At 37.2% G+C, this 21386-nt stretch overlaps 2 protein-coding genes and 1 long non-coding RNA gene across 4 annotated transcripts; 1 reads left to right on the top strand and 2 right to left on the bottom strand.

Annotated features, from left to right (window-relative positions):
• Positions 1–1991: 1991 nt before the first annotated feature.
• LOC136252238 (ras-related protein Rab-1D-like) lies at positions 1992–7872 on the top strand. The gene is made up of 2 exons (XM_066044638.1): positions 1992–2305; positions 7222–7872. Exons 1-2 carry the CDS (start codon positions 2075–2077, stop codon positions 7639–7641), a joined length of 651 nt encoding a protein of 216 aa, XP_065900710.1. The 5' UTR covers positions 1992–2074; the 3' UTR covers positions 7642–7872.
• A 2581-nt stretch (positions 7873–10453) lies between these two features.
• Positions 10454–18552, bottom strand: LOC136252236 (ras-related protein Rab-1D-like). The gene is made up of 2 exons (XM_066044636.1): positions 18252–18552; positions 10454–11006 (listed from the first exon to the last, which is right to left on the bottom strand). Exons 1-2 carry the CDS (start codon positions 18495–18497, stop codon positions 10590–10592), a joined length of 663 nt encoding a protein of 220 aa, XP_065900708.1. The 5' UTR covers positions 18498–18552; the 3' UTR covers positions 10454–10589.
• A 374-nt stretch (positions 18553–18926) lies between these two features.
• Positions 18927–21097, bottom strand: LOC136252241 (uncharacterized). Of its 2 annotated transcripts, none has more exons than XR_010699427.1 (2): positions 21048–21097; positions 18927–19199 (listed from the first exon to the last, which is right to left on the bottom strand). It is a non-coding gene; the product is annotated as an uncharacterized lncRNA (long non-coding RNA). The 2 variants fall into 2 exon arrangements; XR_010699426.1 differs by having other exon boundaries at positions 21010–21090.
• Between the last annotated feature and the right edge of the window lie 289 nt (positions 21098–21386).

A 21386-nucleotide genomic window follows, 5' to 3' on the forward strand; every position in this document is an offset into this window, starting at 1 on the left:
GCAGGAAGTCTTTAAAGGTAGCATCAAACTAGCCACTATCATCCTTGACAGTTATTGTAACACATGATGTTCACACCTCTCTGCAGGGCTAACCAGGTTATGACTTACAAGGATTCTTAGCCTAGTACTGCATAACAAATGGATTTGTAATGACAATAATGTACAGGTATGGTATCACGATAGTTAAAATAACAAAATATCATGATATTGATACTTTCAAAATATCTCGATATATTGCTAAAATGATATTATCGCTCAGCCCTAATGTGGAGCATTGAAAAGAGCAGTGAACTGTAGTCATAATTACCTGCTTGTACACAGGATCAACTGATGATATGGCTCCGTTGACTGTTGTCAAGACACCTGATCAACCAGCTATCAAAAGTATGTTACGTGCTGATGTGTACAAAATGCATAATAGTTCAGTGTAAAATTTATTTTAGCGATTATCATTTTGTTACTGTACATGTGATATTCACCATTATTGTGATTTAATCAAGACCCACCAATATCTATACTTTACAGCAAACCCACTGTGATTCTCCTATAGGAATTTTAGCTGTGTTCGTTATTTTGGAGAACCGTGACCAAATAAATATTTGACTTTGGTTGTAGCATCACATTTCCCAATCAATGTGACGGCAATCATACATTTAATATTTCACTGTTGTGACATGTATTATAAGGTTAATGCAACATAGGACCAGCAATGAGGCTACTACACGAGGTGGTGATTCCCAGAATAGCAGCTTACTGGAGTTTGGTGGCTGATTATTTGGAATATGAGGTGGAGGATAAAAAGTTGATTAGAGAGAAGTGTCACCATGATCCACTGAAATGTTGTGTGGAACTTTTGGAAAATTGGCTATCCACTGACAAAGGAGCTTCCCCTAAATCTTGGTCCAAGTTGATTGAGATTCTCAGACAGATCAAAATTCTTACATCAACAACAGAAAAGATAGTGCAAGATTTGGCTAAAGCAGGAGTTTTTGTGTATGATGACACAAACACAAGTGCTCAAACAATTAAACATGTACACACACAACATACACAACAATAATATTTTGCAATTGACTCGACGAGCTTGTCATAACAATTATGGTATATCTACAAGACCAGTGCATGTTAAAGTGTTTGCTATACAACTTTCAACAACATTTCAAGACAACTTCCTATTAATTGTGACTAAGTATCATATAGTGTCAGAATCAAAATATACATGAGGGTTTATCAAGATCCGTGTTGATTTACTTCAGCAATCTCTTCTTGTTTTGTAGACAATCCCTTTCCTAAAATTTTATAATATTTTGCAGACAGCACTAACCTCTATTAAACTCAAGACACCAGTGACTGTGCCCAGCTCCCCCCACAGAAACATGTGAAGAAATTTCCTCTCTAGACTGAGTGTTGATAATACATTGTGCGCCACATGAATATGTAGCACCATCAACCGACACTTAACAATAATTAGTTTAGCTCTAGAGGTAAATGATTGTGCATTCATATTATACATCATTATGTAATTTGAGATTCGAAAACTTTCAGGAACTTACTGACCACATTAAGTAATATCTACCCTACATAAACCTAATGACTGGTAGATATGTACAACAGAGTGATTGTTGTGTACTTGCAAGAAAGTGCAGTTCAATCATAAGTAATTATAACTTTACAGTATTACTTACAGGTATACAATAACAGATGAACAATCAGTGAAATCTTTAGGGTACAGTACTGATGGTCCGCTAGCTCAGGGCTGGCTAATGGCCATTGATGATTGATGATGATACCCACGCAGGATGGTAGCTAGCCTATAGCTGTATAGTACATTATGATAGCTTGATGAGCTGCTCAACACCACACAGCACACCTTGACTTCATGATATAGCTAGCTCTGGTTGAATTTTAGTGAGATAAAACTGCAACCAATTGCAATTGTAAACTGGTAAAGCGGACCAGGACGGCGCGCGTAGAGAGCGCCGCCAGAATAATGTATCAGTGTATTTTTACAAATTATCTATGGCTGTATGGTGAATACATTATCTATGGTAAAACACACTGAGGGGAGAGAGACATGGCAGCTCAAGTTCAAGATGGTACTAGTGTACAAGTAGATCATGACGCGTTCCGAGTCATTATAATAGGCGACTATGGTGTCGGTAAAACCAGTATCCTGCTGCGTTTCGTTAAAGATGTCTTCTACAGCAACCCGGTGGCAGAGGCTGGCTACATCAGCGATTTTGTAAAAGAATTGGACGTAAAGGGAAAATTAATCAAGCTACACATCTGGGACACAGCAGGTTTGGTAAGTAATTAACGTGTTGGCAGTGTTTTCTACCTTCAGTATATCCTTATTGTTTGCGGCAATGAAACTTGTAAAGAATACCTTATTGTTATTACTGCGTGTTGTTTGTTGGTTGTAATTGTGTAACTTAGGCTAGAATGGTGTAGCAATGGGGTGGTACTCCATTGTACCTAGCTGTACTCCGTGATCTTCGTCCTCGGTCAAAGTGGTCAAACTCGAAAAATAAGTGTTGACCCTTGACTTGCGCTAAAATCCGTGCTTGACTCTTGACTGAATCTTTGTAAATTTTCGTAAAATTACGGTTATGTTCTAATTCTAAAAGTATCAATTGTATATGTGGTATGCAATTCACAAACGAACTTAACTTTTGACCTACTGCAAATTTCTTGCTTGACTTTTGACTTTCGTTTTGACTGAGGATGAAGATCAGAGTACAGGATATTGGAGTGCCACCCCCTTGTGTAGCATATCAAAACATATGTATGGGATTTGTCAAATCAAGCATTTTCAGGTGGTCAACATTAAAAGTTCTTAAAACATTGTTTTTAACCCTTAAAATGTAAGAATTATGCAATAAATAAATCTAATATCTTTTTTGAAATCTTAGCTTGGTAAAACAGGGCCTACAGGCTGATCATAAAATCTCATCATTCCTTGTCGTTCGTTGTCCAATACAAAATACATGTATTTTACACTACATACAAAAACACTAATTTACAACCTTTAACTCACAAAATCTCTACAGCACACCATACAATAAAAGAAAGCCCTTGAATTTCGCTATCTAATTCCAACCGTATAAATGGGAAAATGTTGCCATAGCGACAGTTATTTACTGACATAACATGCTCTCCATACATTAATCTATTGGAAAATTTAATTATCTTGGCAAGAAAACCCCAATGTACAGGTTGTTATCCTAAACTAAATTCGCTAAGTTTGGTATCGTTCTATGCAGTAATAAGACTCCGACGGTACAAATTGTTAAACAGGTTAGTTTACAGAGATACGTTGAAAAACGTGTTTTTACGGGAATTCTGAACACGTAAATTTTGCTCCTTTTCCCTTTCATTACTACACAAAGAACTTACACATGAATCGAATCACCTTTCATTGAGGAATTTGATAAACCAAACCTTGTATCTGTCAACCACAGTACACAGGAGTTATGGTGCATTGTTTAAAAGATGGTGTTATTTTATATGAAACGGGCATAACCTATTCATAAATCCGGAATATCTTACAAAAGTTTTGATATGGGAATCCACAGCTTGGCATGAGTAAGCAATTGTCTCAGGAAGGAGATGGGATGGTCCCTGGAAAACTCACAAGTAATTATTGTTTTAGGGGCTCTGTAACTCCACTATGGAGAGCCTGTTAGTCATTTTCGAAGGCTTGTCAAGTATACGTGTAAATGAGGGAAAAGACACTTCGACATTATTCGGGAATTATGTTCAGAAATATAACCATGTGCAGTGCACTTATAATTAATCTATTGGTATTATGACAAGATGGAAAGCATGAATTAGCTCAAGTAGAGTAGTTTCAAGTAGGCCTTTTTCCTTAAGCTGATCATGGGTTGTTATAAAAATGAGCAACTTTTGTTTATAACAAGCACTTGGCTTGTTGGAATGTTTTTTCAATCTTCATATGAAACCAAAATTGGTAGGATAGAATAAATCTTAAAAGTGCCTGCTTGTAAAATTAAAATCCTTGTTATAAAAACCTGCTATACAAGTTAGACGGGTTCCATTGTATTGCGTTCATCTAAATATCCATTCACTGATTACACAGAGACAATTAGGAATTAAGGGAAATATCTGGGAAAGAAGTTTTTTTCCTGGATCCTCAGATTCTTCATGGTACAATACACATAATCTAGTCTGCAAAAATATTCCCTTCCCAAATAAGCTTTTGTCTGTGCAAGGTTCCTGAACATTATATTATGATGATGTAATAGTGTCGAGGTTTAGTGCAAGGGGAAATCCAGTAATGAATAATGCTGTTATAAATAGATCATAGATTACCCTAATTGAGGCATAATGTAATGTGGTTAAAGTCAATCTGATTTCCCAAATTTGGTTAAATATCTACTATGTATCTTGTTCATGCTGTTTACAAAGATGCCTCTTAATTGTGACTTGTACTGTAGTCAGTTGTGTGTGGGGGACCTTTCTTTCATGCTTTAGTGTTATATGTACAATACTTTTTCTGTTCAAAGAATTGAAGTTTGAAACTCAATCGATTGTTTTGTGCTTGGTACACCAAAAAAGGGATGGTGCATGTGATATCTAGATCAGATCTCTATGTATGGTGAAAATCTGTCTACTCAGGTCAAAAGGTCACTTTGTACACAAAAACATATGCATTAAAGTTTCATTCTCATCTGTATATATAACATCCAAGCTTTTGTGACTGCATAGGCATAGTGTGTTTATACACACATGTATAGGGGATGTGAGGGGGGCCAGGGGGTGCTTCCCCCCCCCCCCCCCCCCCCCCCCCAGAATTATATGGACACCAGAAACTGGTATCATGCATTCACACTGTATTCAGAAATACAGAATGCCAATGGGCAAGTAGAAGACAACAATTGTAAATGCACTTTACAGTTATAAACTGTACACTGTGAAGAAAGTGAGGCAAACAAGTTTGAATATTTGTGCGAAGATTGAGATACTCTGATAGAGCAGTGACTACACTCTAATAGAACAGTCGCAATACTCAGTTTAAATTTTTTACGAATTATCTACTTTATTTTGATTTAGTACATTTTACCATCAAGCAGGCTTTATATCTCAGATATAGGCTAACTAATTTTTATATCCTTTGTAACTTTGTTAGCTAATTGCTATCAAAAATGCTCCCAAATTCAAATCTAGGAGGTCTAATTTTAAAAATGTTCTCAGAAGATATCCAACTAGAGTCTTATAGAAAGTGTATTCCCTTCATTTATCCAGCTATAATATAACTTGTGTACAAGAGTAAGTGTTCCATTCTTCTCCTCTTAGTGTAGCTAGTAAACACTGTTTTACCCTAAAAAACTTCTTGTCCCTCCCTCAGTACCCCTGACAGTGTCTCCTACATCTGCCTATGCACACATGTACAACCGTTTCTTAAATATTTAATTTTGGGTGCTTGATGTAGGAAGTTGTAACATTTGGTTGGCCAGTGTCTACCACAATATTTGATCCGTGTGAAATTATACAATGTGTTGGATGTGCAGTGTAACTATACGCCAGAAAATGTGGAGAGTTGTTTGTGCCGCAATGATGTTACAACATGACGAGGTACACATGAGCAGGACACAGTTGCTTAAATTTGCCATTTTACTTGCAGTGCCAAGTGCATGTATCAGGTAACATAGGACAATGGACATGACACATCCAGTGCACAAAATTAGGGCTAGAACAAATATAGCTACTGAATATTTGAATTCGTTTGAAACAATTATTATAATTCGAAACATTGAAGTTACAGTAAAGATGGTGGACATTAAGTAATGAGGAATCTCTACAATGCAACAACATCAGACACTGGACTAAAGATGTATCAATAATTGGATCGGTGATCGCGAGGGTGATCAGATCGGTTGCCAATATGCCTTCTATATTAATAATGGGCACAAACGCTCTGTGAAGTAATTAGTATGAGTACAAGCTATGGAAAGCCTTTTTGCTCACTACAAACAAAATAGAAAGCCTCTTTATACTATTCCATAACGCACTAAGTTACGAGAAGACTTAGATTGCGTGTGTAAGTACTACTATTAGTGTTAAAATATTCTTACCCAGAACAGTAACTGTTACACTTTAAGAACAGAAAACTGCATCACAAGAAAACTACACTGATCACCTGTGTATAACAGCCATCTTGGTAACCAATCGAAACAGTAATCCGGACAAGGGAGAAAACATTTGTGGTGCCTAATTGTCTGGGTTGTGTAATAGACGCCACACCATAGGTAGTTGTGAGCTATAGTCACTTCTGTTTTCTCAATGCTACAAATCATTAGAATATACATCATGCAATAGCTATACCTGTAGTTCTATTTGATTTACAATTTACATAACATACAATAATTTAATCGGTATACAATCAGTGTCAGCTCTTGGATATTGATACAACTGAAAAATCCTTATCAGTACACCTCTAGTAGATACATCATCAGACACTTCTACTATTCAAAAGCCTCCTACTGAGGTTTTAAGATATCAAATGTGACCGGGCCTACTTTTTTACAATTCCATCACTCATAACTTTTTATACCATTTCGCTATGACAATGCCATTTTCCACTCTTTGTAAGCATTTAATTGGCTTATGGTGGCAAGTTACAGAATGTAAATATTCCGTTCCAATACTGAGATATGACCTGTAGTGTGATGGGGTGTAGTTTGTGCCCACATGCCCTGTTTTCGCAGGCCCGATCACAAATTTTAATGATGTTTTATGATTGAATACAAATAATAACAAATAGCACATAATACACTGTATTTTAGTATTATACTAATACTGTAATATTTTCTTTCTGGACTGCACAAGCAATTAATCTTCATTTATCGCCCATTGGATCTAATACTTGAAAATATTAGAGTTAATTGTGATGTGATTAGGGAAAAGGCTTATTGCAAGTTTCGTATTTGTGTGTTGTGAATGATTATTCCTTTAGGACTATTCCTGTTAGTGAGATTTAGAAATCTCTCATTTATGAAAAAGAGATACTAGTAAAATTTTTTGTAGTAATGGGTTGACCTCTATTCTAGTATGAAGCCCCATGTTTCTTACATGAAGAAGCAGTGACCTCCCCTGTTAATGATTTGTCTCACTTAGGCAGTACAATATTGTGTGTACATGCAGAAAACCTGTTTGCTATCTTACATAACATAATTCGGTCTGGTCTTTTATTATCTACAGGAGAGGCACACGATATTAACAGACCAATACTATTCCAAGGCTGATGCTGTTATAATGGTGTATGATTGTTGTGACCAGAAATCTTACAGTAGCATTGATAAGTGGTACAGTGAGATGCGTCGTAACCTTGCTGACAAACTTGATGACAACATGCCGGTGATCATGGTCGCAAACAAGAAAGACAAATTAAAGGAGGCAATGAAAGAAGCAACTACCAAGTACATAGACTTCAAGATTGCACAGAAGAAGGCAGCAACTTTAGGCTACTCATGTATTGAAACAAGTGCCAAATCTGGTGAGAATATCCAGAAGCTGTTTAAAATTGTAGCAGAGGCATTATCAGACAAAGATTGTCCCAAAGTACCTGATACTGTGGTCTTGGGTGATTATAATGGTAAAAAGAAATCTTGCAGTTGCTAAAATATTATCATTGTTTTTTTTTTATCAATGTGAGCACTATATTCCATTGTTTGGATTTCTTATTTGTAATTAATTGTTTGCATCAGTATTCTTCATAATTATATTTGAAATGCTGTAATTTGCTTTTTTTGTGCAAAAATTTTTTGTATAAAAATATTTTTTGTATGATTTACGTGAATGACTGCTCTATTAGAGTAGTTCAATCAAAATTTTCGTGCAAGAAATCAAATTTTGTACATAATTGGTACTGATAAATTAAAAATGAAATAATTGGAAGTACTATTGGGAAGCAGTCATACGGTATAATAGATTAAGCCATGGTGTTCAATAGTGTACTGCTGCTATTCCCATTCCTGCACTTGTAGCAATCGTCGTAGCAACAGCAGGTCTAAGCAGCTACCACCTAGTTGTCATAGCATCTGTCTCATCTTTACTTTGGACAACTAAAAGAAATAATATGCACAGCATAATTCATACACAAATACTGACTGTATTTGTTCCGTCTATGTTTAGGTGTTGAAACTAATAGTGTAAAAATTCTACCTTAGCTCAAACAAAAACAGACCATAGCCCCCAATAGTGAATAACATTAGAGTCATTTATAGATTTGAGGTTCATTCTGTCTCGTTATAGGGAGTTTTTTTAAAATAGTTGTTCCAATACTGAATAAAGACGGGGTTAGAATAGGTAGTATTGGAACACTATTTTTGCTGTGATGGCTGGTATCAACACATTACATTTGTTTACACTTGTATGGTGGAACCTCCGAACCCCTTGGGACCAGGGGTAGTCCATAAGTCTGAAAAGTTCATATCTGTGAAACTGTGTATAAATAACCTTACAATAGTATTAAAACATTTTTAAAAATATCAGTATTATCAACTACTCTAATAGAACAGTCATTCCATAGTTCGGTTAACCAAGAATCGAGATTCCACTGTACAGTTAAAGTGGGAACAAAGCCTATAAAGAAATGGCTTGCATGTTAATGCAACAATGAATATGTAGAAGTAATTCATGTATGTATGTGTACGTGTGTTACTGAGTACACAGATTTTGATCCATGATGCAGGGTATACATCTAGGACACTTTAATAGGGGGCAATTATAAATTGTCCCATTTGTATTAGTCTATACGTAGCTACACACATCAAGGACTCTGCACCAGAGAAAAAACGTTTTGCTTTTGTCCAAGTGGAACCACTCACTTTCCATTTGTGACCGGACTTCATATAACCCGGCTTCCACACACACAAAATCAAACTTACATTTTTACCAGAAATGGATTGCTGGTCCAATACACTATCATATTCCACTCTGTATTTCCTTCAGGACTGGCAAGTCTGGTTTCTGCAGCAGCTTTCTTCCGACCCTGTCAAAGCCACAAGTGGAAGATTGGCACTATTAAATGGCCACGGTTTTGTTGTAATGGTATGTAATGAGCTGGGACTTCACAGAGAGCTCACCAATAGTGTTCTCAATCAATTTGGAGTGATTTGAGTGCCATGGAGCTGCCCAGAACAGGGCATATTTTGGGTATCAGAAACTTATACACCCACTGTCACATTTAACAATTGCATCCCTTACTAGTATTTCCAAGTGTGTGTTACTTGTAGCTATTATAAATACCTTTATTATTCTTACATCCCATGTGATATGACATGACATTAAATTGAGCTCATTCATAAAGTCAATGTCATCACAGGGTACTAAACAAAAAACATTATCAGGGGTGTACCCGGAGGGGTTCAGGAATCCTTTTGGAGTTTACACACTATTAGTAAAATTGAGAAATTGAAAGTTCAAGTTGTAGAATCTGGAATCTATCATGAAGCAGAACACATTATAAAATTTTAACTTAGTAATAGTTCTTCACATGATAGCAACACTTGTAGTATTGTTCTGACCAATAACGTTGATGAGAAAATCGAGATACTCTAATAAAGCAGTCAGGCAATATAAAATAACAGCTATTTAGCTGTAAGAAAGCCTTTTTTTAAAAGTCCTACATACGCTCCACCTTAACATATATACAGCTAGTCATTATGGCAGCTCTTCCTTGAGACATTGCTGTGGTGTCCTTATTAATGAGGTGTCCTGATTTCAGAGGCCTAGCTTGATGTGTAGAGTGTAGACTAATACAAATGGGACCATTACAATTGTCCCATATTTATCAGTGTTCTTATGCATCCTGTATCATGGGTCAAAATCTGTGTACACAGCAACACACACATGTATACATGAATTATTTCTATATATGTGACCGGATTTGACAAAACCAGGCTTCCACACACATCCAATTCTTTGCCTTTAAACTACTGTAACTTGATCACCCAACATGCTATTGCCCTGGAATTTTCACACGTTCCTTTCATACAATTGTGAAATAGCAGGTCCAAATATGAAACTGATTGTATACATCTACAATGAGTTATGTTCCTTCAAAGTCATTAAATTGGATGTGTGTGGAAGCCTGGTTTTGTCAAATCCGGTCACATATGTTGTATTAGCATACAAACCATTTCCTTGTAGGCTTCATTTCCAGGTAATTGCTATGTAACAAATGTAATGTGTTGATACCAGCCATGTTACTGTCTGCAGTTGTCCAAATTAAGTAAAAATGAGACAGTTGCTATGACAACCAGGTGGCAGCTGCTTAGACCTGCTGTTGCTATGACAATTGTTACAAGTGCAGGAGTGGCACTAATTGGAATAGCAGCAGTACCCTATTGGACTGGTAGACCATGGCCTAATCTATTATACCCTATGACTGCTTCTTAATAGTATTTCATTGTATTTACAATTATTTCACTTATAATTTATTAGTACCAATTATGTATTTCAAATGTAATTATGAAAATATTGATGCAAACAAGAAATAGAAATTAATTACAAATAAGAAATCTCAATATAGCGCTCACATTAATTTAAAAAACACTGATAATATTTTAGCAACTGCAAGGTTTTTTTCTATCATCAGCAAGTAAGTCTACAGTATCAGGTACTTTAGGACACTCTTTGTCCGATAATGCCTCTGCCACCATATTAAACAGCTTCTGGATGTTCTCACCAGATTTGGCACTTGTTTCAATACACGTGTAGCCTAAAGTTGTTGCCTTCTTCTGCGCAATTTTGAAGTCTATGTAACTGGTAGTTGCTTCTTTCATTGCCTCCTTTAATTTGTCTTTCTTATTTGCGACCATGACCACTGGCATGTTGTCATCGAGTTTGTCAGCAAGGCTAAGGTGCATCTCTCCGTACCACTTATCAATGTTGCTGTAAGATTTCTGGTCACAACAGTCATAGACCATTATAGCAGCGTCAGCCTTGGAATAGTATCTGTCTGTTATTGTCGTGTGCTTCTCCTGTAGACAATAAAAGACCAGAGTTATTATGTTAAAACAGCAAACAAGTTATCTGTATGTACACACAAACTCGACACACAATTATTGCACTTCCTAAGATTAACAGGGAGGTCATTGCTTCTTCATGTAAGAAACATGGGACTTCCAGATTAAAATGTGACCAAATTTTAGAAAACTGTTGATATACACACATTTATCAAAATTTGTTTTATTGGTTCTTTGTTGTCTACAGGGACAGAGGAATGGATTGGCTAAGTTTCAGCTTCATGAGTAAAGCAGTGTGGGAAATACAACAGCAGACAGCCAGACAAGTGAATAAGTCAATATGTACAGAGGACATTGAGAAAATAATCTACGGGTGCTTACATATACCATCATACCTTACTGATACAATGGCGTACGGTGTTGAATCTTTGCTCATTGTATTTGCCATGAATTTGTGAATCCATGGTATAATTTTTGCCAAAGGCATTCTGTGATTTGGAAGGAAGGCGAATTGATCAAATAAAGATTGTTGTAAATTCTTTCATCACTGCAACGTAAACAAATGTCTGTAACTCAGAAACCCACCTGTGTATGAAGATGAAACAAGGATTTTTGAACTCCCTATGAATAGGGAAACATGATGATGCCTAGGATTTAGCCACTGGAGTGTCAATTCACAAACCAACAAGGCGATAAAACTTGCATAAATTTTTTCTGGAGCTTGCATTTTTTACCCATTGTTTTTGGATGAGTTTTATTACAAAACTACTATTGTGCGCAGATTGATGGTTTTCTGAAATTAGGTCACAAACAGAGGTTGACCCATTACTACAAAAAATTTACTAGTATCTAAATAAATGAGAGATTTCTAACTCTAACAGGAATAGTCATTCACAACTCACAAATACGAAGCTTGCAATAAGCCTTTTCTATAATGATGTCACAATTAAAAACAGCAATCTCTATTGGGGGTGCTCTAATATTTTCAAGTATTAGATCCAGTGGACGATAAATGAAGTTCAATTGTTTGTGTAATCCAGAAAGAAAATATTACAGTAAAACTATGAATGGAATTTGTTCATGCTACTTTCAGCTGACTTTATAAGTAGAGTGGTAACATTACTCTATTAATGACCTAGTAACCATACCTGATTACTGCACCTCAATGTAGATTTTATTAATTTTGAGTAATTAATCAAAAATATTGGTGTCGTAAGAAACTATACTCGAAAATCCCAAATAGAAAATTAGCATGACGTCAGTATGATCTTATTATATCACAGTGTTCTGAGGTGGGGTTTAATGCACTGCAATTTCCATGGAAACACTACTAGGAACTAATAAGGAGATTATGTACTGCCCCTGAGACTTCCTAATCTTTCAGCACGTCAGTAAAGTGGATAAAATGACCCTCTATGTCATTTTCCACCTCCAGATGTAACTAGTAAACCACCAACCAGTTATGACTCAACCAAGTAGTTTAAAATCTCATTATGAACATTTATGTGAACAGATTGTGCATACAGTACAATAGACACTGCAAAGATTAGGAAATTTGGAAATCCTTAGTAGTGTATATAGCGTAGGCTCAAATGTACACACAAACTTGTGAGAGTAACCTGCAGACTTTTAATGCTTGGGGAATATTGACATCAAAGGTTATATAATTGCTACAAAGGTTATAATTGGTACAGTGAGGTCAAGTTTACATTTAACACTGATTCCTCGAGTTCCGGAAACCCCCTTCCATATTTGAACTTGTGGGCTTGCAGCAAGAACACTTCATAATTTGGCTGCACAAATATATAACTACAGAAGATGGAAATGAGCAGAGCTACTGTGCATGCTTGCTTTAAAAGGTGTTAGTAAGAACATGAGTATGTATACAAAGAAAAATGCTAATAAAGATCAAGATACTCTAATAGAGCAGTCAAATGTATAGAACATTCATAATGGATTGCAAGTATCATTTTATCAAGAATAATGTTAATGTAAGACTATAACTTAATAGAAACATTAATTTTGAGTTTTCAACTGGAGAATTTGGATATAACTATCTGGATCACTTCAATACTCCTGACTAGCCATATTAAAAAGGACTTATGGAGCTAAGCAACCATGAAGATAAAATATATGTTATAGCAAGAGTATATAATGGAGAGGGAGAGTATTGAACTGCATTATATGCTGTGAAAAATGAGCCCGTAAAAGTCCTATGGCATTGTTCAAACGACTCGGTGATTTGTGTTGATTGGTGACTAATTATAAGCGCAGTAGGCACACTTTTTACATGTGACTGAGTGAAAGAACGGTGTACTCGAGAAAAGTATAGCACATTACACAGAGGAACTCGCCGTACAAAGAGAAAGACAGAAGCAGCTAACCTAGAAAACAAACATCGAGGTTTCATCATGGTCGAGCGAGGTAGAGATTTCAATATTTCATCACTGTAGAGATTTCATCATGGTCGCCATCCCATGCCTCGCCTTGACAGTTCTACTAGTTAAAGTGATACATCTAGATGGAATTTCAGCCATTGCGATTCCATATGGACCACCCATTAAAACATTTAAGGTGTTAAATCTGAGCAATCAACAGTGGCCAGGTTTACGAGAAGAAACGAAGGTATGGGCTCATTTTTCACAGCCTATAGCGCAGTTTGATACTCTCCCTCCCCATTATATACTCTTGGTTGTCCGCTACGAGTAGGATATCATAGTTATCAGTGAAGCTGAGGCTGAGGTGTTGATAACTATATATCCTACGAGTGCAGGTGGGGTTTAACTAACTTCTATCCCACACTTTGAAGCAGTCAAATTCGCAAACAACGTGTTAATAAGGCTAGATATACATGTCAGTTTCAATTTTTGCTGAACTTGTAGTTTTATGTTTAAATTTTTGCTGAATACAGTGGAACCTCAGTTATCCGAACGCCTTGGGACCAGGGATGATCCATATATCTGAAAAGTCATATCTCTGAAACTGCGTATAAATAACATTAAAATAGCATAAACAAATTTTTTTACAAAATCAGTATTTCAACTACCCTAATAGAACAGTCACTACTCTAATAGAGCAGTCTGTTAACTGAGAATCCAGATAAGTGGGGTCTGGATAACTGAGGTTCCACTGTACATAGTTTTATACCATATAGCTGGAAAGTTTGGCTGGAGGAAACTTAAGCGAAGTTGCCATGATAGGATTTTGGCGAGAACAAAGCTTGGTGAATTTGTTGAGCTATTACAGATTTGTATTAAACAAATGATTTGGTGGATTTTAGTTTGGCAAAACATTGTTCACTCACCAAACTTTCCCCCACAAAACTTTCTGGCTATACGTAATGTATAAGGCTTCTATTTGCTTTGAATGCACTTCTTTCAACTGAATGTGTGTATATATATATATATGTACCATGAAACCACCTAACTTCAAAGCCAAATTTCAGGGTACATATCTTATAAACCCTGGCTGGCCATGGTACATTTAAGTTAAACCATGGCTGGCTATGGTACATTTAAAATAAACCATGGCTGGCCATGATACATTTAAATGTACCATGGCCTTGATATATCTGATGAGGTAACGTTGTTTGTTTTTATAAGAATCCTGGCAGTATTCGATTGTGGGAGTTTATTATTACTCACGTGATGAAAACCATGAACCCGATTTTGCATTCTACAGCACTCATACGAAGGCGATTCAACACCCTTACCACCCTATGAGTTGACAAACGTAAGTTTAAGGTGAGAACTAGTGTCATGGTTAATTTACAATCGCGTGTCCGCGTGTTTGATTACGTATCACGCCCACTTTTCGTATATCACGAGGTAACCACTCTACAGTGAAGCTTACCCCTATGGATGTTTAGAAAACATTGTAAACAGTGGTTAAACAATGTAGCAACTTTGAAACACTTGTTAAATCGCAAAATTGAGTGTTTCCGTGATATTCATAGGATTTTCTCGTTTATGTTAACAAACATAACTGCAACGTTACTTGCTGCTGACCCATAATCGAATTTTACAAGACTCTCTATATAATAAATCCAGCAGGTTGCCTCGTATTGGCTTGGGTGATTAGTCGCCCACCACAGTAGGCTATTAGCCTACATGGTACATATCAGTTGTATCACGTGCCCTCGTGATTTACCTGATATGTACACCCACGTTCTCGGGCCTAACGGCCCTCGAGCTTGGGTGTACATATCAGGCAAATCACTCGGGTACATGATACAACTATTACATATGCACTGGGGTTTAACTCCCAGCTTTTAACTTTGATGTAGGGCTTCAGTGGGATAGAATAATAGCTTATAGCACCAACTAGTAAAATTAATTATGAAGCATTTGGTGTTCAAAATCTGTCAGTGGTTCCGAAGACCACTGTACTACTAAATCTGGAAACTCCCAGGGAAAAATCTTGGATACTCCTCCTGTATACTGTGATTATACTGGATAGACTTGTCAATAAAAAGCTCACTCGATGACTAGTTTTCATATCAAAATGATCACAGTGCAGCAAGCATTGTGACTACACTGCTGTTATGTGTTCAATGGTTTCCCTTACTAATGTAATATAGCATATGCAATGCCATAGAAATATTTAACAGGGAGATAAAGGAGTATTTATTGCAAAGCTACAAATTATTAGGGCTAAAACGAATATACCGAATATTCGAATCCATATTCGATCCGAATCCGTATTTGATCCGAATTCGTTCGAAGCAATTGTAGTAATTTGAAACATCGAAATTACAGTAAAGATGGTGGACACTAGCAATGAGGAATCTTTGTCAGTCCTCACCAACATCAGATACTGGACTAGAGATGTACCGATAATCGGATTGGTGATCACGAGGGTGATCAGATTGGTTGCTGATATACCTTCCATATTCAGTAATAATGGCTCGAATAATGGGCACAAACACTTCATGAATCAAGTAGTTTGCATGGCCAGCTATAAAAGCCTTTTTGCTCACTACAAACTAACAGAAAGCCTCTCTATAGTATTCTACAAAACACAAAGTTACAAGAAGACATACAACTGCACGTGCGACTAGTGCTACTAGTGTTAAAATATTCTTACCCAGAACTGTAGCTGTTAGCTACACTTTAAGAATAAAAAAAACTGCACTACAGGAATACTAAAGTGATCATCTGTGTATAACAGCCATCTTGGTAACTAATCAAAACACAGAGTAATCCAGACAAGGGAGCAATCCAGACAAGGGAGCATGTGTTAAATAGTTGTGGTGCCTAATTGTCTGGGTTGTGTAATAGAGGCCACACCACCATAGGTATAGTAGCAAAGATACATCACTTCTCTTTCCTCAATGCTACAAATCATTAGGATATACATCATGCAGCAGCTACACCTGTAGTTCTATTTGATCTTTACACTTTACAGAATATACAATAATTAAGCGACAATAATTTAATCGGTATACAGTATCAGCTCTTTTAGGTACAAATCAATGGGATATTGATACAACTGAAAATCCTTATCAGTACGCCTCTAGTAGCTACCGGCATCATCAGACACTTTCATTTCAAAAGCTGGTTACTGAGGTTTTAACTTGAGATACCAAATTTTAATAATGTTTTACAATTCAATACAAATAATAAGAAATAACACATATACACTGTATTTCAGTGTTACACTAAATATAGAATATTCTATTATTCGTTCTTGACTAAAAACATTCGTTCTCTTTCATTTAGAATATTCGTTTTAGCCCTACAAATTATTACGACTGAGTGCACCCATACAAGTAATGAGCAAGGCTCTGATTGACCTTGTCAGTTATCCCTAGACCATAACTGCATTAATGAAACTAATTTCATAGACTTGTGGCAAAGCATAGGTCAAATAATTTTTCAAGAAGGCAATCCATCCACCATATATAGTACTCCAGTGATTATACATGCAATGGCTAATTTATTATCCAATTAACATTTCATGGCTTCTGGTAAAGTGGTCTATTCCTGAATAACCTCAAAGTGTCCTTTCCCTCTTTTTACACATATACTTGACAAGCCTTTGAAAATGACTAGCAGGCTCTCCATAGTGGAGTTACAGGGCCCCTAAACCCAGTGGCATATCTATACCTGGGCATTTGCCCAGGCATCAGCTAACCTTGCCTGGGCATCAGAAAATCTTCTGGCATGGCAGTCACGCATGAAAATACACTGTTCACAATACGATTTTATCACCTAGAGCACCATTGATTGTAGCGAATGCTTGCAGCAAATTCTTGTATGCAAAATAAGCGCTGCACATTTAAGTAAGAGTCTGTCTTCTAATAATAGCCCAGTAGATTACGAGTTACTATATTTAAATGTGAAAAATGGAGATGTGCCCGCCCAAAATGAATAGTCTCAATGAAGTGGTGATAGTTTGGAGTTTGCCTGTATATAGACCGCATGAAGTGGAAAATACTCAAGACGACTAGCTGTTTGGCTAGCTACTTGATTTCAGTAGGTACAGGTCTACTGCTGAATAATCAGTGTCTGAATTAATTTTATTGTGACACAACTATAACGAAGGAATGTCAAGTGAATAACGTGAGAGACTGACTGCTGACGATACTTTGTCTGTAGGACCACTGAGCAGGGTGTGCCGGGTAGAGTTGGAGGGTGGTTACAGGGAATGGATGCCCCTATTGAGTAGATAACCGGTGTCATGATGGTTTTGTGATCCGTACAAGTACGACTCAGCGTGAGTGCAAGAAGTCTTGGTTTGTTTATTATGATTTGGAAGTATCCTTTTGTTTGGCACGTGACGTTGCAGTCCCACAATCGATACATGCATCGTAGCTAGAGACCAGTATATAGTGATTGTAGACTGATGTGTTATCCTATATGCATACAGATAAGAGTTAATAACTATAGCTAGCCATGCCATGCACTTGAAAACAACAATTTGATGAATGCACATATGAACCCACACAAGTTGTTCACTGGACTAGGCATAAGTGGGCTTGCCCGGGTATCATGCTTGGGCTAGATACGCCCCTACCTAAACCAATGATTACTTGGTGAGTTTTCCAGGGACCAACCCATCTCCGTATTCCTGAGACAATTGCTTATTCATGCCAAGCTGTGGACTCCTACACTATACTAGCCTAAACACAATTGTTTCATTTACAACCAACAAACAACACGCAGTAATACAATAAGGTGTTCTTTACAAGTTTCATTGCATGTAAACAATAAGGATATACTGAAGGTAGAAAACACTGCCAACACGTTAATTACTTACCAAACCTGCTGTGTCCCAGATGTGTAGCTTGACTAGTTTGCCCTTTACGTCCACTTCTTTTACGAAATCGCTGATGTAGCCAGCCTCTGCTGGGTCGCTGTAGAAAACATCTTTAATGAAGCGCAGCAGGATACTGGTTTTACCGACACCATAGTCGCCTATTACTATGACTTGGAACGCGTCGTCCACTCGTACACTAGTCGAGACACTAGTGTCGCCTATATCATCTGGAACTTGAGCTGCCATGTCTCTCACCTCAGTGACCTGTTCTGGCGGCGCTCTCTTCGTTTACGCGCGCCGTTAACTGACAAACAACCACATGAACCAGAACGGCGCGCGTAAACGAAGAGAGCGCTGCCAGAACAGGTCACTGAGGTGAGAGAGACATGGCAGCTCAAGACAGTTTTGTTTTTATTTATCTGCTTTAGCTACTAGTTTGGTTTCAGTTTTTATACCATTAAAATTCAGCTCAGCTGATTGTCTGGTATAAACCAGAGTTAGTTATATCATGAGTATACGAAATCAATTAAGGTGTGCTGTGTGCATGGTGTTGAGCGGCAGCTCATCATGCTAGGCTAGCTACCATCCTGTATGGGTATCATCATGCACTCATAATCAAACTGTACTTTCTTGCAAATACGCAACAATTACCCACAGGTAGATGTGGTCTATAAGTTCCTGAAAGCTTTCAGATCTCAAATTACATGATGACATTATATACACACAGATCATTACCTCTATAGAGCTAAACTAGCTAAATTATTGTTAAGTGTCAGTTGATGGTGCTTTGTATTCATGTGGTGCTCAATGTCACGTGTGATTATCAACACTCAGTCTAGACAGCAATTGCAAATTTCTTCATGTGTTCATTTCTATCGATCTGTGGGGAGCTGGGCACGTGCAGTCACTAGTGTCTTGTGTGTTAGATATATGAGAGATTAGTGCTGTCTGCAAAATATTATAAAACTTAATTTAGGAATAAGCTAGGATTGCCTACAAAATAAGAAGGGCTCGCTGAAGTAAATCAACACAGATCTTGATAAACCCACAAGTATATTTTGATTCTGACACTATAGGATACTTAGTCACAATTAATAGGGAGTTGTGAGTTCACTTAATGTTCCCATGATCCTTACTGACCGTGATCTACCCGGCCCTCTTGCTTCATCTTAATTTTTATGTTATATAGACAGGGGCGGATCTAGGATTTATAAAAGGGGGGGGGGGGGGGGCTAACTCAAGGTACTAATCTCTTGGGTAGAGGTGTGCAAAGCACACTTCCCAGCATGCAAAGCATGTTGGAGCTAGGGGGTCTGGGGGCATGCCCCCCCCCCCCCCCCCCCCCAGGAAAACTTTTAAAAATAAATGCTAAAATACTGCAATTTGGAGACATTTCCACATAAAATTCATAATATTTTCTGTCTGTAGATATTTTATATACTGCCTTTAGATTATAGGTAGCTATATGGCTCTCTGAAGCATTTTGCTAATGGAAAAGTTTGGGTAGGCACAGACAACCAAGTACATGATGCACCCCTCTCACAATTGCACAACACTGAATATGCATGTGCATGTTAGAATAATAATGTTGAAAGTGGAAAATTTTGAAATTTGAACAATACAAGATTGAATCTGAGAGCATTTTCAATGGTAATTGTGTACCTGAATTAAGTCTTGTCATACATATTAACTACACAAGTAGATGAATGAAGCCCTTTGAACAGACCAATGCACTTCATTGTATGTATATGCGCAGGTAGATTTGGAAAAATTCCATAACAGAACCAACTACAAGTTTCCAGTGAATGTTCTATTAGAGTAGTTAGCTGACTGCTCTATTAGAGTATCTCGATCTTGTACACCTCCAATGCTGATCCGGGTCCTTGTTGCATAAACTTTAGCATAAATCCACTGATAATACCTTGGAAAGATGTTTATAAGGTGGTTTTATGAGTATTTGTATTATTAGTGATCATATAATTATACTAAGACAAAATTTCATTATAATACTCAGCATATTGATCAAGTAAAGCCGAAATATGAAGGGGGGGGGCTTCAGCCCCCAAAGCCCCCCCTGATAGACATTAAACAGTAACACTTATGTCAGTGGTTACTGAAACCGGCATAATGTCATATGTCGGCATAATGGTAACATGGCAAGACATGGGAAACTTGTACATAGAGAAACCACACAAATTTCTGTTGTGCTACAAAACATTTGCTAACAAAACTATAATTAGACAATGGCATCAGCAGCGTTTCGTTTGATGTGTGGAGGTCTCTTATTTGCGAAGGCAGGTGTCTTACTGGTAAGACACCCGACAGTTGTTTACAACCACAATGTGGCCTACAGTAATGCAATTAGCCTTTTGTGGACAATTAGTATTTCGCACATCAGTAAACACCAAGCGATTGCGAGCAGATTATTACAAAGAAATTACACTCAGGTACGCTGTTATCGTGGGTAGCTCAGCGGATTTATAGACCATCGTGGTACAAGCCATTAATTCAGTTTGTAGCCTTCGCCATATTAAAGCACGCTCTGTAGACCATGCAAGACAGCCATGTTGGCACTGGCTATTCCCATTTGCTGCCATTCACACGTATCTATAATGCCTCAAACATACTTTTTATGGACTTTACAAACCTTCAGTTATTCGCGTTTCATGGCTTGTGCGCGAGCTTGCGCGACCACATATTTTGCTCGCTGAAATACCCTAGGTGTTTACAATGCCGGGAACTCTCTATACTAACTCACTGCTTCTACGCCATTGTCTAAAACACTTAGACACTCACAATAGGCATCTTCGAGGATTTAAAAACCATCGGTGACGTCAATAATTACCGAGGCGCAGCCGAGGTAATTATTGACGTCACCTCAGGTTTTTAAATCCTCGAAGACACCTATTGCGAGTGTCTAACTATTACTAAGACTGCATTAACTAAAAAACCATTACAGGAGAGAAGCTCTTGCAATGTCCTGTTCATAAAGCTTCTGACTGTTAGGCCATGAAAGTTAATTATTATGTATTTCTGGTTCCCTTACTGGTCATTTTTTGCTGAACGAATTTCACTATACTATAATTTTTAATTTTAAATCTGTTGAAAGGTTCTTGTGTCTTGCAACACTCTTTT

Source organism: Dysidea avara, chromosome 4 (genome assembly GCF_963678975.1).
Source record: "Dysidea avara chromosome 4, odDysAvar1.4, whole genome shotgun sequence".
Lineage (NCBI taxonomy): Eukaryota > Metazoa > Porifera > Demospongiae > Dictyoceratida > Dysideidae > Dysidea > Dysidea avara.